This window comes from Microtus oregoni, unplaced genomic scaffold, assembly GCF_018167655.1.
Source record: "Microtus oregoni isolate MIOR12 unplaced genomic scaffold, Mior012 000004F_ref0000308, whole genome shotgun sequence".
Taxonomy (NCBI): domain Eukaryota; kingdom Metazoa; phylum Chordata; class Mammalia; order Rodentia; family Cricetidae; genus Microtus; species Microtus oregoni.
Window position 1 is genome coordinate 11,452,735 of NW_024543063.1, and position 16,047 is coordinate 11,468,781.

General features: G+C 40.2%; 1 protein-coding gene across 1 annotated transcript in view; it reads left to right on the forward strand.

Moving 5' to 3' along the window:
* Nucleotides 1-16,047, forward strand: part of LOC121446920 (nuclear autoantigen Sp-100-like) — a 32,311-nt gene continuing 16,264 nt past the window's right edge. Inside the window, exons 1-3 of the mRNA XM_041649821.1 lie at nt 1-121; nt 2,686-2,707; nt 14,885-15,044. Coding sequence (XP_041505755.1) covers nt 1-121; nt 2,686-2,707; nt 14,885-15,044 — 303 coding nt within the window. The remainder of the gene's footprint in view (nt 122-2,685; nt 2,708-14,884; nt 15,045-16,047) is intronic.

Below are 16,047 nucleotides of genomic sequence, written 5' to 3' on the forward strand. Positions count from 1 at the left end.
ATGGTCCATGGTGACAACAGAGGCTTCCAGAAGCTATGCAATGACCAGAGCCTTAGCTTCAGGCCCAATTACACCAAAAGCAGCAATCAGCAGAGACAGGATACCATGTGCACTTGGCAGAGTGACCACCAGAACCATGGCACCAGTTGCATCAAGAGGAGATACCATCTGAACCTTGGGCCCATCTGAATCTGGAGGAGTGATCACTAGAGTATCAGCCCTGCCAGTACCTTAATGAGTATTCAAGGGAGCCACAGCCCCAACATAACCAACTGAAGCACCGACTCCACACATACTGATTAGATAATGAAATGGTTAGACAACAAGGGGAAAATACACTAAACAACAGAAAGAGCTATACAGCATCACTAGAAACTGGTGGTTCTACAGTAAGAAAATTACAACATCCCAACTCAGATGCAGTAGAAGAAAATGACACTAAAAATAACTTTATGGAGATGATTGAGGTACTGAAAGAGGGAATGAAAAAGTCCCTTACAGAAATGGAAGAAAAGATGAACTAAAAATTGGAAGAGATTAATAAATCCCTTAAAGTAAAACCCCCAAAAAGCAGTCAAACAGGTGAAAGCAACAGTCCAAGACATAAAAATTGAAAAAAAAGGCAATAAAGAAAATCCAAACCAAGAGAACTCTGGAAATGAAAAATCTGGGTAAATGATAAGGAACTACAGATGCAATCATAAACAACAGAATACAAGAGTTGGAAGAGAGAATGTCAGGAGTTGAAGATATCATAGAGCAAATAGATTCATTGGTAAAAAAAAAATGTAAGTTCCAACTAATTCTTAACACAAAACATCCATGACATCTGTGACACCATGAAAAGACCAAACTTTAGGATAATAGGGAAGAGGAAAAATAAGTCCAGTTCAAGAACACAGGAAATAAATTCATCAAAATCATAGAAGAAAATTTTCTCAACCTAAAGAAGTACTTACCTATAAAAATATAAGAAGCATACAGAACACCAAATAGACTGGACCCAAAAGAAGTTTCCTGAACACATAAAATTAAGACTCTAAACATACAGAATAAAGTAAGACTATTAATAGCTGCAAAAAAAAAAGGCCAAGTAACATATAAATGCAGACCTATCAAAATTTAGCCCAACTTCTCAATGGAAACAATGAGCAGAAGGTCATGGTCAGGTGTTATGCAGGCACTAAGAGACCACAGATGCCAACCAAGACTAACATATCCAGCAAAGCTTTCAATAACCATTGAAAGAGAAAACACGATATTCCATGACAAAACCAGATTTAAGCAATGCCTATTCTCAAATCCAGCCCTATAGAAAGTACTAGAAGAAAAACTCCAACCCAAGGAAGTTAGATACATCAACAAAAACACAGGCAATAGATAACCCCACATGACATATCCCTAAGATGAGAAAAACACACACACACAAACACACACACACACACACACACAATACCACCAACAATAACAAAAACAAAAATAAAAGGAACTAGAAATCACAAGACATTATTATCCCTTAATATCAATGGACTCAATTTGCCCACATAAATACATCAGCTGAGAGATTGGATATGAAAACAGAATCCATCTTTTTGCTGCATACGAAAAGCACACCTCAACTTCAAAGACAAACATTAACTCAGAGTAAAGGATTGGGAAAAGATTTTCCAATCAAATAGTCTGGAAAAAAATCTGGTGTAGTTATTCTAATATTTAACAAAATAGACTTCAAACTAAAAGTAATCAAAAGAGATGAAGAAGGTCATTTCATATACATCAAAGAAAAATCAACATTCTCTCGGGAGTAGATTGGTGTTCCAGGAGTGATTGCCTCTCACTACCACAGAACTCTAGGTTAGATTAAAGGCCATTTTCTACAGCTCTTTGAAGAGGTTGAAGATTATACTATCTATACTGAATATAATCTCTATGTATCTAAAGAACCTGATTAGCCTAAATATAAATATCACAAACATAGATGACTATTGATCTGTAATTCTCAATACCTATTTAACTTAAAGACTAAGGAAATAAACAACTGTGCAATAAATAAGAACAATGACCTTCAAATGTAAACAATGTATAAGTATCTTGATCAGAGGTAGTAGTGTACACTGCAATATGGTAAATATATATGTCAATACATAAACAATGTTTTGAACAGAGGTAGAAGGATAAACACATACAATATTCAATATAATTTAACTTTGTATCAATATACAAAATCGATACCAATATAATTGTCTAAAAACAATAACTCACAAATACCAATCTATTATCCCATCATCCAATTATCCCTCTTTTTTTTTCAAGAAGAACCCGGAGCCTATAAAATTCCTCCCCATCCCTCAACCATTATACTAATTATAACAATATAATTGGCCCTGTGCATCCTTGCTGTGCCCCTTTGCAATCCACTAATCCACTGGCTTCCCCTTTCTCCCTCTCCTGTCACCACATTGCAGGAAAGAAGGAAGGGACAGTATTTCAGAGCAGCACATTTAAGATTAGAGAAATACTTTCAATTCTCTTTTCACCATCTGGGTGGAGCCCTCCCTAGTGAGTTAGTACTCAGGTTGACTTCCTGCTCTCAATTGTGGGTCACAGTTCAGGGTCTAAAAACCTGTGAGGAGACCAAGGATCAGAGCTCATCCTCACATGATCCTGGCAGGAATTGAGAGACAGAAGGTGGCAGCTTCAGCAACAGGTGAGTCTTTCTCCCTCTGTAACTTTGCCCTCTGACAGCTGGGGTGATTCTGAGTCTTGATTAAGTGGCTAAAGCTTCAGTCAGTCCAAAGCCCTGGACGTGAAGCAGTTCTGCACTGTAGTTAGAGAGGAGAGACAAGAGAGAGGAAGAGGGGAGAAAGAGATGGAGACGGAGAGACAGTCAGAGAATGACAGAGATATACAGAGAGACAGAATCAGAGACAGACAGACAGAGACAGAGAGAGAAAACACTCTGAGCTTTTAAAACTGAGTAAGATATCTGCTGACGAGGCCAGCTTGCCATCACCCACAGTCATAACGTTCTTGTGTGCAACACTGTCAGCTGTCAGGAGACTCTGGTCACACCTGTCAGGGACTCTTGGCGACCTCTGTGACATGGCTCTGCTGTTATCTCATGAAATCTGAGTGTTCTCAGTCCCTCTGCCTCTCTCTGCTTTCACTAAGTCACCTCAGGGAGAAAATTCAAACATTAGAGTCTCATGGTCAGCAACTGGGTCCCTCTGTCGTGGTCTCCTACCTGTCTGGCAGGACTTGTCACCTAGGAAGATGTCCCAGTCTCACTCCTGGTCTGAGCTCTCACTGTCAGATTTGAATCAAGAAGGAAAAAAAATGGGCCCTTGCTAGCTGCAGCCATGGCAAGCTGCACGTTTTTATTTTCATGTCAGCGTCCTGTCCTAGGAGGGTGACTCCTCTGACAAGGAAATGGTCGACCTCTGTCTGCTCCACAGTGGTGATCAGATGTTCTCCTCAGAAACAGTGCCTGTCAGGGTGTTTGCTACTGAACAGGAAGTAATAAATTTCCATTACTGTCATTGAACCTAGGGCCTTGAGTAGGCATGACCATATATTTCTACCTATTTTAAAGACTTTAGAATTGAGGTTTTGCTGTGTCTCTCAGGATGGCTTTGAACTCATTCTACAGCCCACTCTGGCCTTGAACTTGTGATCCTCTCTGCTGTTTGGGTCTTTTCAGTGACTGGGGTTTCAGGACTGCACCAACAGGCCTGTTTTATAATCGAATGTGGTTTATAAACTTTCAAACTTTGTGGAAGTATAGAAAGGATAAAACCATTTTAACTGTCATCCATACACACTCCCCACAGTTCCTAGGCTTGGGTTCAGCCATATTAGAAATATTAGGCATATTAGACAGCTTCTCTTTGTCTTTTTATTGTGCCATGTAGGCTGTTGTGAAACTTGTTATGTAGCCCAGGCTGGCCTGAGACTCCCAACAGAGATGCACCTGTTTCTGCCTTTTGGGACGAAAGGCGCAATCATCATGCCTGGTTCTTCTTTGTCTTATAAAACATACATACTCTGTGCGTCTGTATGTGTGCGTGCAAGCATGTGTGCGTGCATGTGGGAGAGAGAAGCAGAGTGACAGAGAGACAGACAGACAGACAGACACACACACACAAAGAGAGAGAGAGAGAGAGAGAGAGAGAACGAGAGAGAGAGAGAGAGAGAGAGAGAGAGAGAGAGAGAGAGAGATTGAGAGAGCCATTAGGTCAGGTGCTTTGGAGGCCAGCAGAGGGTATCAGATCACTGTACTTGTAGTACAGATGGTTCTGAGCTGCCAGACATGGGTGCTGGGAACTGAGCTCCCACCCTTGGGATGAGCAGCCAGCATTCTTAAGTGCTGACCTCTCCAGACTCTTTATCTTTTCCTTTGCTTTTCTTGTGTAACTTATTTTCATAACTATTTAATGAGTATTTTCATTTTGTACTATTGTTCTGTATTCAGAGCTTTAGGTTATTTAAAAAGTAGAAACCTTATCGTAGTCCTCACCTTAACGTTTGCACATTTACTTCGTTCTTCTTCTTACCAGCTGCCTGCTATTCAGAGTGCTTGTATATGGAGGACGAGATTCATAATATCAGTTATGATTATTTATGTATGCATGTGTCTTGGTGACAGGGACAATGTAGAGGAGTTGGTTCTGTTCTTCTTTCTTGTGATTTCTGGGGTACAACCGAAGTCATCTGCCTTGGTTGCTAACTCCTTCATTAACTGAGCCACCTTGCCAGTCCTCACCGTGAGTTTTACACCAGTCTGCTTTGATGGACATTAAGGTCACTACCACAGTTCACTGTCACCAGCATGCTGTAAGGACAGTGGCCATGTGATTCATTTTCCTTACTTTCATGATACTTCATTGTGTCTAAAACAAACAAGAGTGGAGTTCCTGAGACAAAGGGCAGCAGTGACCACTTGCTTGTAGATGCTGCCACAGGGCCTGTGAGGAGGCAGCATCAATGCTCTTCCTGCCAATAGCAGATGAGATGAGGAGTCTCCCCTCTCTCTGCCCGAGACTGCAGAGGTGACGGAGATGTGTGTTCATTTGCATTCTATGTATTAAGTTGTGTATTAGTTAGGATCTTTTATTGCTATGAAGAGACTCCATGAAATAGGCAACTTTTCTAAAGAAAACCCTTCCATTGGGGTGGCTCGCTTACACGTTCAGGGCTTCAGTACATTGTCATCAGGATGGGGACCGGGGCAGCATGTAGGAAGATGTGGTGCTTGAACTGAGAGTCCTACATTTTGACTCGAAGGCAACAGGAAGTCAGTTGATTGTCACACTGAGCGAAGCTAGAGAAAAAAGAACCTCAAAGTCTGCCTCCACAGTGACACACTTCTTCCAACAAATCCACACCTACTAAAGTGCCAGTTCCTTTAGGGGCCTTTTTTTTTTTTCCAAAAACTCCACGAGTATGAAATTGGTTGCTTTTTCTGTGCACTGGCTGGGAAATTTCCTCCCCTAGGACTGGTTTAGTTTTCATGAACATTAATCAGATCTTATTCCTTCTTCTGTGCATATGTTATATATCCTGGGGAACTGTGGGTATGACCCACCTGTGTGACTACATCGCATTTTGTGTTTGGTGATTTCTGTTTCTACAAAGTTAAAATTGAAATTTAGTATCAGTCATGTAAGAAAGAAGCATCCACAAATAAATTGATACCGAAGGGCACTGACAAAATCAAGCATTTTTGTGGTTTTGTGTCTCTGATTTCAGAACCTGGGTTGGAATCTAGAGTTTCTGTTTACCAGGCAAGTTCTCTACCACTGAACTACATCCACAGCCCTCTTTTTACTTTTTAATTTTGAGAGAAAGGATCAATCAGTTGCCCAGACTGATCTTAAAACTGTAATTCTTCTGCTGCAGCTTTCTGAGTACCTTTGCCTACAGGCCTGCACCATCAGGCCTGACGTGAGTGTTTGTTTCATTTCTTTGACCACAGTTCTATGGTCTTTGTGTAATAGATCTTAGTCTATCTTTATTCAGAGAAAGTTTCTATTCTTCTTGTTTCCATTTTAGGCACTGGAACCTCATTAGGCACCCCAGTTCTCACTGCTCCTGCTGCTTTCCTTTTTCTGATTTTTAGCTTTCCATTCATAAGGGCTGTCTCCAACTCTTCCTACATGACAAGGACTTAAATTTTTAGTGAAGTTTGTTTTTTGGTATTTCTAAGTTTAAAAGTCGTGTGTGTGTGTGTGTGTGTGTGTGTGTGTGTGTGTGTGTGTGTCATGGCACATGTGCATAGATCAGAGAATAACACTGGGTGTTGGTCCTCATCTCCCATCCCGTGTGAGGCAGGTTCTCTCCTTTGCCTCTGTGCCCACTATGCTGGTTGCATGGTGAAGCTTGCAGGGCTTCTCCTGTCCCCATCTCCTATTGAGCTACAGACATTGTTGGAACTGCAGACATGCCTGTGGTATCTGACTTTTTGTGAGTTATGGGAATTTGAACTCACATCTTTATATTGGTGGGTCAATCCACGGAGTCAGCTTTCTAATCCTGATTTAGTTTTTAAAATTATTAATTCATGTGTATGGATGATTTGCCTGCATGTATGTCTGTGCAACACACCAGGCCTGGTATAGTATGGTTAGGCTCCCAGGAGTTACAGACACTTGTGAGTCAACATGTGAGCACTGGGAACTGAACCTGGGTCCTCTGGAAAAGCAGCCAGTGCTCTTAACCACTGAGCCATCTCTCTATCCCCTAATTTCTAGGTTTTAAAGAAACAGATTGTGTGAGGGGTAAAATGGATCTTACGGGGGGTCTTAGGTTGTCAACAAGATTGTGTAAGCTCTTCTGTAGGCTGCGTTTGTTAACTTCCTGCCCATCTTCTCCCCAGTTTATATCAGTTTTGAGGTGCTTTGAGGACAATTTCCTAATGTCTTCTGATCATTCTTCCAAGTGAGGTTCTTCCAGTTTGCTGTCCTTTCTTCACTGTCTGCTTGCTGTGGTTTACAGCCCATCTCACTGATGGTTGGACCTGGGCCGTTCACAGCACTTTTAGCTTTCCACAAGATGTAATCCAGGATCTAAACATGTTCTTCTAATGTCCGTGCCAAATTTTTTTCAACAATGAGCGGAAATAGAGATTGCTCGAATCTGCCCTCAGTACAGTTCTGGTGGCCATCGATTGTCTGAAGCCCATTTTCACAGTTTATGGCCTGTGTCCTGGAAGTAACCTATGAGGGCTGTTTTTTTCCTCCTTAAGATTTTTTTTCTTACTTCTTTATTGTAATCTGTCTTTATTTTTATAGTTGATTTTTTACTGATCCTATTTAAATTTTTCTGGGTTTTTAAGTTGACATCATTTATCCATTTGAGAACTCCCCAGTCACTATTTCTCCATGTATTACTTTCATATTCTCTCCATTTCTGTATCTTTCCTCCCTTCCCCTTTCCTCCCTCTTTTCTTCATCCCATTATCTTACAGAGTATTGGGATTCTTTTCTTTTGAAAAATGTTTTATTATTTATACTTCATGTGTATGAGTGTTTTACCTGTATGTATGTAAATGCACCCCATGTGTGCTTGGTGTCCACATATGGCACAAGAGGGTGTTAGATCCCTTAACACTTTAGTTATGAATGACTGTGAGCCATGTGGATGCTGGGGATTGAACTCAGATCCTCTGACCACTGAGCTATAACTCCATCCCAGAGAGGAACAGGTTTCATTCTGACATTTTCATGCAAGTGCACCAGTGTTAGTCTCTCTAGGACTGAAGGGATGAGGGAGGTTCCATGTCCAGACCATCTCTATTCTTTTCTATTGTTCTGTCTTCTGGATCGTCCCTTCACCCATAGTGTGTTGTTTTGTGTTTCTAGTCTTCTCTGAAAACCTTTCATCAAGTTTGAGAAATCAGAGAGCTGAAGAGATGACTCAGAAGTTAAGAGCACTGGCTTCTCTTCCAGAGGACTAGGCATGCATATGAAATATTGCTCTTCCCTGCTCTTTAGTTTTGGTTTTTGATTTTTCAAGATAGGGTTTCCTTGTGTAGTGGTGGCTCTTCTCAAAATTGCTCTGTAGACCAGGCTGGACTTGAACTCCCAATCCAAGAGCAAGGGAGATCGTTCCATTTTCTGATGTCCTCTTCAATTTCTTTCTTCAAAGACTTAAAGTTCTTGTCAAATAGATCTTTCACTTCCTTGGTCAGAGTTACCCCAAGATATTTTATGCTTTTTTGGCTATCGTGAAAGGTGATGCTTCTCTGATTTCCCTCTCTATATCATTATCCTTGGTGTATAGGAGGGCAACTGATTTTTTGGAGTTGGTCTTGTATCCTGCCACATTACTAAAGGTGTTTATCAGCTGTAGGAGTTCTTTGGTAGAGTTTTTGGGGTCGCTTATGTATACTATCATATCATCTGCAAATAATGAAAGCTTAACTTCTTCATTTCCAATTCGAATCCCCTTGATCCCCTTATGTTGTCTTACTGCTATTTCTAGAACTTCTAGCACTATATTGAAGAGGTATGGAGAGAGTGGACATCCTTGTCGTGTTCCTGATTTTAGTGGGATGGCTTTGAGTTTTTCTCCGTTTAATTTAATGTTAGCTGTCAGCTTGCTGTAAATAGCTTTTATTCTATTTAGGTATGACTCTTGTATCCCTAATCTCTCCAAGACCTTTATCATAAAGGGGTGATGAATTTTGTCGAATGTTTTTTCAGCATCTAATGAAATGATCATATGGTTTTTTTTTTCAGTTTATTTATATGCTGGATTACATTGATAGATTTGCGTATGTTGAACCAGCCCTGCTTCTCTGGGATGAAGGCTACTTGATCATAATGGATAATTTTCCTAATGGGTTCTTGGATTCGGTTTGCCAGTATTTTATTGAGAATTTTTGTGTCAATATTCATGAGTGAGATAGGCCTGTAATTCTCTTTCTTGGTTGGGTCTTTGTTTGGTTTTGGTATCAGGGTAACTGTAGCTTCATAAAAGGAATTTGGCAATGACTCTTCTGTTTCTATATTGTGAAATACATTAAGGCGTATAGATATTAGCTCTTCTTGGAAGTTCTGGTAGAATTCAATGCAGGGAATTCTGAAAGGCTGTCCTACCTTGGCCTAGCAAAGTACAGCAGTCACCTTTTTATTTTTGTTCTATTGGTACAGTTTGGACAGTAACTGTCCGAAATTGAGGCAAGGGTAGTTTCTGTTCACATGACTAGCCTTTGTCATAAAGAAGGAAAACTCATATGAGTTTTTCAATACCCATCATCTTCTCTGAAGTAGATTGGTGCTACCAGGAGTAGACATGTCTCACTGTCATAAAAAACCTTTGGTTATTAAACACATTCAATGCCATATTCTGTAGGTCTTTCAAGTGCTTGAAGACAACCTATCTATCTAAATACATCTGCTTATGACCTTAAAAACATATCTAACATGAGTATGTTTGACTATTATAGATGACTCTTAATTTATATTTTTAAATATATGTTATATTTTAAATGAATTACATGAGCATAAAAAACCAAACAAGATTAGATACATACATACTGCACAGCAAAATGAACTTTAAATTCGTATCAAAATACAAAAATCCATACAAATGTAAAATATTTAAGACTAGTAGTTTGTGTGAAAGTAGATTTAATAATCTACACTTCTGTCTTATACTTTCTATATACCCCTTATTTTTCAGAAGGAGATTCATGAATCTAATCTATTTTGTCCAACTTTTTTTCTGACCATAACTAAAATCAACTTGTAACCAACCCCCCTTAAACAATAATAAATATCCATAACCAAATAATTAATTTATTTGGACCATGGGCATAGATTTCTAGACAACTTCCTGTTGCTTGGCGGCATTGGTAACCTTTTGGGAGCACTGAGAAAATTTAGAATAATTATTAAGTCTTGACTGTAGTATTCTATGAGGCTGGATCATCACAGTTAGCAGCCTGGTAGCTCTTCTGGATGCTAGATCACCTGAATCATCATTTTCATTGGTGTTTAGTTTTCTCACTCTAAAAATGCATACACTTTTAAAGGTAACATACATATCCGTATTAATACAAGTACAGATTGTTCACTGTACACAGGTCAGTAAAGATATTTTTGCTATGCGTTTGAGCAGGTAAAATATATATCACATATCTTGAAGTTCTTTTACATTTATTTTTTGTTTGTTTGTAGCCTGGATTTTTCAGGGTGGGGGGTTCCTTGAGCAAACCCAATTTTCTTTAACCCAGAATGAATCCACAGCTTCTCATTCCCTGTGGAAATAAAAGCATAACTTCTCCCCCAAAGTAACACATCTTTTGACTTAACTTTTGAAGTCAAGATATTTAAAAATTTATAGGTTGCTTGATTCTAGCAGTTACTATAATCTAGAGTGTCTTAGTAGCCAAAAAATTTAAAGCCATCATATTAACATACAGTATCCAAACTCTGTGTATTTCTCATCTTTACGTTGCTAATTATATTTTTATTACTCTATTCCATTTTAAAGGACTTTTCTACCCCTTTCTTTTCTCTACCAAGCCTGCATATATATATTTTAACATACTGTAACACATTAGGAGGTTTTTTATTTCTGCCTGAATCTGTCTTTACTGCCTATCTATAAACTTTTCTGTCTCCAGGGTGGCAGAGTTCTCAAGCCTGCAGGCAATGTCTGGGAGAGTTTCTACTGTGGACTGTATGAGAGACTGCAGAACCTGCCACATGACTTAGCTCACAGCTGTTGGCTGATGGGTCCATCTCACAGGCAGCTGTTGGGAGAAGTGACTGGCAGGAGACTGTGAGTCTGGCTCTCTGTGTTTAGAAATGTTTTTATGCTTTTTTATGTGGATCTATGCCCACAGTAGGTGCCATTTGTTGGCTGAGTTTCCTGTCCCTGAGCTGCTCTCAAATAATCACCCAGAGGCCTAATGTTAATTACAAATGCTTAGCTAGTACCTCAGGCTTATTACTACCTAACTCTTAGATTTAAATTACCCCATGTTTCTTATCTATTCTTTGCTACCTGACTCATGACTTGCTACCTCATTCTCTACACATCCTGCTTCCTTGGCAGCTGGCTGGCATCTCCTTGGACTCTACCCTTGTTCTTCCCTTTATTTTCCCAGTTTAGTGATCCCAACTATAATTTCTTCCTGGCTCCCAGCCAATCAACTTTTTATTAAACTAATCTGAGTAGCAAATCTTGACAGCGTACAAAATGATTTTTTCAGCAAGTCATTCTCTCTCTCTCTCTCTCTCTCTCTCTTTTAAAAAAGTTCTTTTAATTTCTTTTCCACATGTATCACTATGAATGTTGATTTTTGTACCCTATAACTTCACTGAATTTATTAATTAGTACTAATATGTGTGTATGATCTTCAGAATTTTGTACATATAAAGTAATGTTACTTTCAGTTTTACTTACTCTGCCTTCCTCCATCCTTCCCTTTTCTTCCTTCTGTTCTTCCTTTCAGCACAGTATAAGAGACACTGCCTAGAGTGAACGTCCTTTCCTTGTTGTAGGGATAAGTCCCGCCCCTTAGGGGGCATGTTCGCCTTGGGCTAAAGTTTATCTATAAATCTGGCAAGTGTGCTCCCAGCCGCTGCTTCTGCTTTCCTGGTCGCCACAGGAACGGTGGTTCTGTAAGGCTATTTCCCCATTAAAGCTGTATATATTTTTACAATCTGTCTGCATTCATTTACGCCATTACATCTTGTTCCTTTCCTTGTCCCTGACCACAAGGGTAAACACTCTAAGCTTTTTGCTTTTGAAAATAAAATCAGGCGATGAAAGGAGACAGAGACCCACATGGGAGCACCGGACAGAAATCTCAAGGTCCAAATCAGGAGCAGAAGGAGACAGAGCACGAGCAAGGAACTCAGGACCACGAGGGGTGCACCCACACACTGAGACAATGGGGATGTTCTATTGGGATCTCACCAAGGCCAGCTGGCCTGGGTCTGAAAAAGCATGGGATAAATCCGGACTAGCTGAACATAGCGGACAATGAGGAATACTGAGAATTCAAGAACAATTGCAGTGGGTTTTTGATCCTACTGCACGTACTGGCTTTGTGGGAGCCTAGGCAGTTTGGATGCTCACCTTAGGAGACCTGGATAGAGGTGGGCAGTCCTTGGGCTTCCCACAGGTCAGGGAACCCTGATTGCTCTTCGAGCAGATGAGGGAAGGGGACTTGATCGGGGGAGGGGGAGGGAAATGGGAAGCGGTTGCGGGAGGAGGCAGAAATCCTTAATAAATAAATAAATTAAAAAAAATAACATCATGGCTTCCATATACGATACTTATTATACTGAGGTACAGTTCTTCTAGGCTGAATTTTGAGAGGTTTATTTCTATCATGAACACATGCTGAGGTTGCCCAATACCTTTTGGGTATCTGCTGGGGGACATGGTTTATGTTTGCCTTGTATGAATGCGATGCATCTCATTTACCGTTTTGCAAATGTTGAAGCTTTCTTGCTTGGAAACATCCTGTTGAGATGAGAAGAAATGTCTGACATCTGTGGAAGGATTTCTGCATTGGTTTCCTGTTCATGAGTTTTATGAACAAGGCTAAGATGCTCCTTAGTCACAAGTACCAGAACTTTCCTCTGAAGTTAGCAGAGTGTCAGTTTGGCTAAACATTGTGTCTGTGACACAGGCTGGCTTCTTCTGAGCCTGGACCTAGCGCTGTTTAGGATTCTTCGTTTGTCCAGGTTAGAAGCTATGCTCTGGAGTTAGGCAGATGGCCAGTTTGACTGTTGGCCTAGGTGAGGCCATAGGTTGGGCTCTGACCAGATGGTGCGCCTTGCTATTGGACTGATTGGATGGGTAGAGCCAAGGTTATGCTTTGCTGTGAGGCAGAGCCAGCATATTGTCCTAAGGAGTGAGCTGTCTCTGTGTCCAGACTGGAATGCTGGCTAGGAAGACCTGGTCAGTGTGGTCCCAGGACAGATGGAGGCACAGCATGGCTTTGCAGATCACTGCAGAAGACTGGGATCTCCCATAGGATGCCACTGATAGTGGAGGCACAGCTCCACCCCTAGCATGTTATCCCTGCCCCATTCTTTGTTTCTCCTTGGTCTGCTGCTGAGTCATCAATGTTCTTCATTGAGGAAAACAGAGGGAGCCCTCCTGTGGGCATCTTAGAGTTCTGGGGAGCCGTATGTTCTCATTTGGTTCTGTTTCCTCATTATAGAGAAAGAAATCTTAGGTCCAGGGTCATCATCTTGGTAAGGCCTGTTCCAGCCTGAGCAAGGGGCAAAGCAGTCAAAGTGAGACTGCATCTCTTGTCCTTCAGATGTGGGTTTTGTGGTCCATGGGTAAGGACCTCATCCTCCAGTTATTGTTGGGGGGGGCGGGGAGTTGCTGGCTGGTCATCCTGTGCTGGGGATTAAACTCATAGACATTGTGACATCAGCAAGATATTTTTTTAACCTAAGTGCTGTCTGTCACCTCCTGACATCCCTGTTTAGACTGGGGAAACATCCAGTCATACAGTGTTTAAGTTAGAGTTTCTATTGCGGTAATAAACACCAACACCAAAACCAACTTGGGGAGAAAAGGGATTTTTGTCTTACACATCCACATCACAGTCCTCAACAAAGGAAGTCAGGGCAGGAACCTGGAGGCAGAAATTGAAGCAGAAACTATGGAGTAACACTGCTTCCTGGCTTGATCAGTTTGCTTTCTTATGTATACCAGGTCCAACTGTCCAGGTGGCAATGCCCCCAGTGAACCGGGCCCTTCCACATCAATCGCCAATCTAGAAAATTCCTCAGAGACTTGCTCACAGGCAATACAGACATAGGTCTTCCTTTTTTAAATTAAGGTTCCTCTTTCCAAATAAATTTAGCATTGTCAAGTTGACAAAAAAATAAAAGAAAAAAATAAAACCCCAAATCAGTAAGAACACAATGTGTATTTGTTATTCAAAATATCCACCTTTTACTATACTCAGAGGAAAAAATATTCAGCATGTCACCTTTATTGATCTGCTTACCTTTTTGAATTTCCACTTCATATTTTTGACAGGTTTTTTAGTTTAATTTACTTGCTTTAAAATTTACCCATTTTAATGTACAATCCAATGACTTTTTACAGAGCCTGCAACCAGCACCACAGTTCAAGTTTGGAACTTTGGACTTGGAATCCCTAGAAGAACCCCCCCACAGCTGTGTACAGTCCGTTCTTGGTCCCATTAGTCCACGCAACCACACAAACATATGTCTCTATAGATTTCGTTTCTGGGCATTTTATCGATATGGAATTATACATTGTGTGGCCATCTTTATTTGTCTTCCATTATTAAGAAAAATTTTTGAGATTCATTCACTCATAGAATGTATTAGCATTTTGTTCCTTTTATTGAGGAATAATATTTTATTGTATAAATTTCCAGTTTTACTTTTCTACACTCAAACTAATGGCCATTTCAAACATTCCTAACTTTTGGCTATCGATAATGCTAGGAGAATTATTTGCATATAAATTATTGAGAATATTCCTTTTCACCTGTATAAGAACACCTAGTAGTGGAATTTTTGAGTCATAGTTAACATTATATTTCACTTTATTTTTGTCTGTATGTGAATATGTAGTATACATGCATGCATAAACATTCACATGCATGAATTACGTGTGCAGATGCATATGTATGTGTGTGCACATGTGTGATTCTGGGAGTGACAAGGCAGGGTCTTTCTAACTTGAACCCCAAACTTGACAAATTATTGGACTTGACTCATTGTATTTATTGGGGATAACTTAAGACCACCTATCTTATGTATATTACTCCTTTACAGTCTTTCTTTCATGTATAAAACCTTACATTTCGCAAGCATATAGACTGATGGACCAGATTATCATTTCCCCATGGTATTTCCCCCTCCAGGATGTCCACAGAAGACGAGGCCACAGAGACGATTCCCTTTGATCCTGTATTCCTGAAGTTCAAAAGACAGAAAGCGATGATTTCAAATGCAATAAAAAAGCCATTTCCTTTTCTTGAGGTACTCCGTGACAACAATTTCATCACTGAAAAAATGTACACAGTAAGTGGGGTTTGTTATATTCTAACCTTGAAACACTTTGTTATTTAAGTTACACTTTGATATTTTGGAGCCAGACTGGATGATTGGCAGGTTTTTAAAGTTGGACTTAACTTAAAAAGTAAGATTTTATTTCTCATGTGAATGTATGTTTTTGTGCTTTTGCATGCTCATGTGCGTGTTTGTGTGTGTGTTCACATATGTGCTGGTGCCTACAGAGTCCAGAAAAGAGCTCTAGATTCCCTGGATTGGGAGTTACATGCAGTTGTGAGTCATCTGATGTGGGTGCTGGGAATCACCCTGGATCCTCTATTATAGTAACACATCTTCTTAACCAGAAGCCAACTCTCCAGCACCCCAACCTAATTTCTGACAAAGAATTATTGACAAGGTTTTCATAGCACTTTGTAGAGGTATTCGTTACAATAATACATTCATCAATTATAAATTAGAATTCTGGACTCAGGTTTAAAACTTGCATTTCCTGGGAGTGATATGTATTAGGTAAATAATTCAAGAAGTGTTCTCCCCATGTATTAAGGGGAGGAGAAGCAGAGACCTCAGGAGATGGTCCTGCTTCTATCTGAGGGGAAGGTGTTTCATGCTGCTTTCTGGATGAGTATTGTTGAAGAAAAGCCAGAGCAGAACAGGGGTTCTCTATAGATGTGCAATATCTCAAGCATTTTAAACCATAGAGTTCATAAAATTCAAACTCAACTAAACTAAAAAGATAAACAAACTAAAAATTAAAAGTGATTTTAATTTACTGTTGAATTATTTTATTGAACTGACTTAGTGAAATTTCCATGAGGACATTTTTTTTTTTATTTTTTAAATTTATTTATTTATTAAGGATTTCTGCCTCGTCCCCACAACCGCTCCCATTTCCCTCCCCCTCCCCCGATCAAGTCCCCCCCCCCTCATCTGCTCGAAGAGCAATCAGGGTTCCCTGACCTGTGGGAAGCCCAAGGACTGCCCACCTCTATCCAGGTCTCCTAAGGTGAGC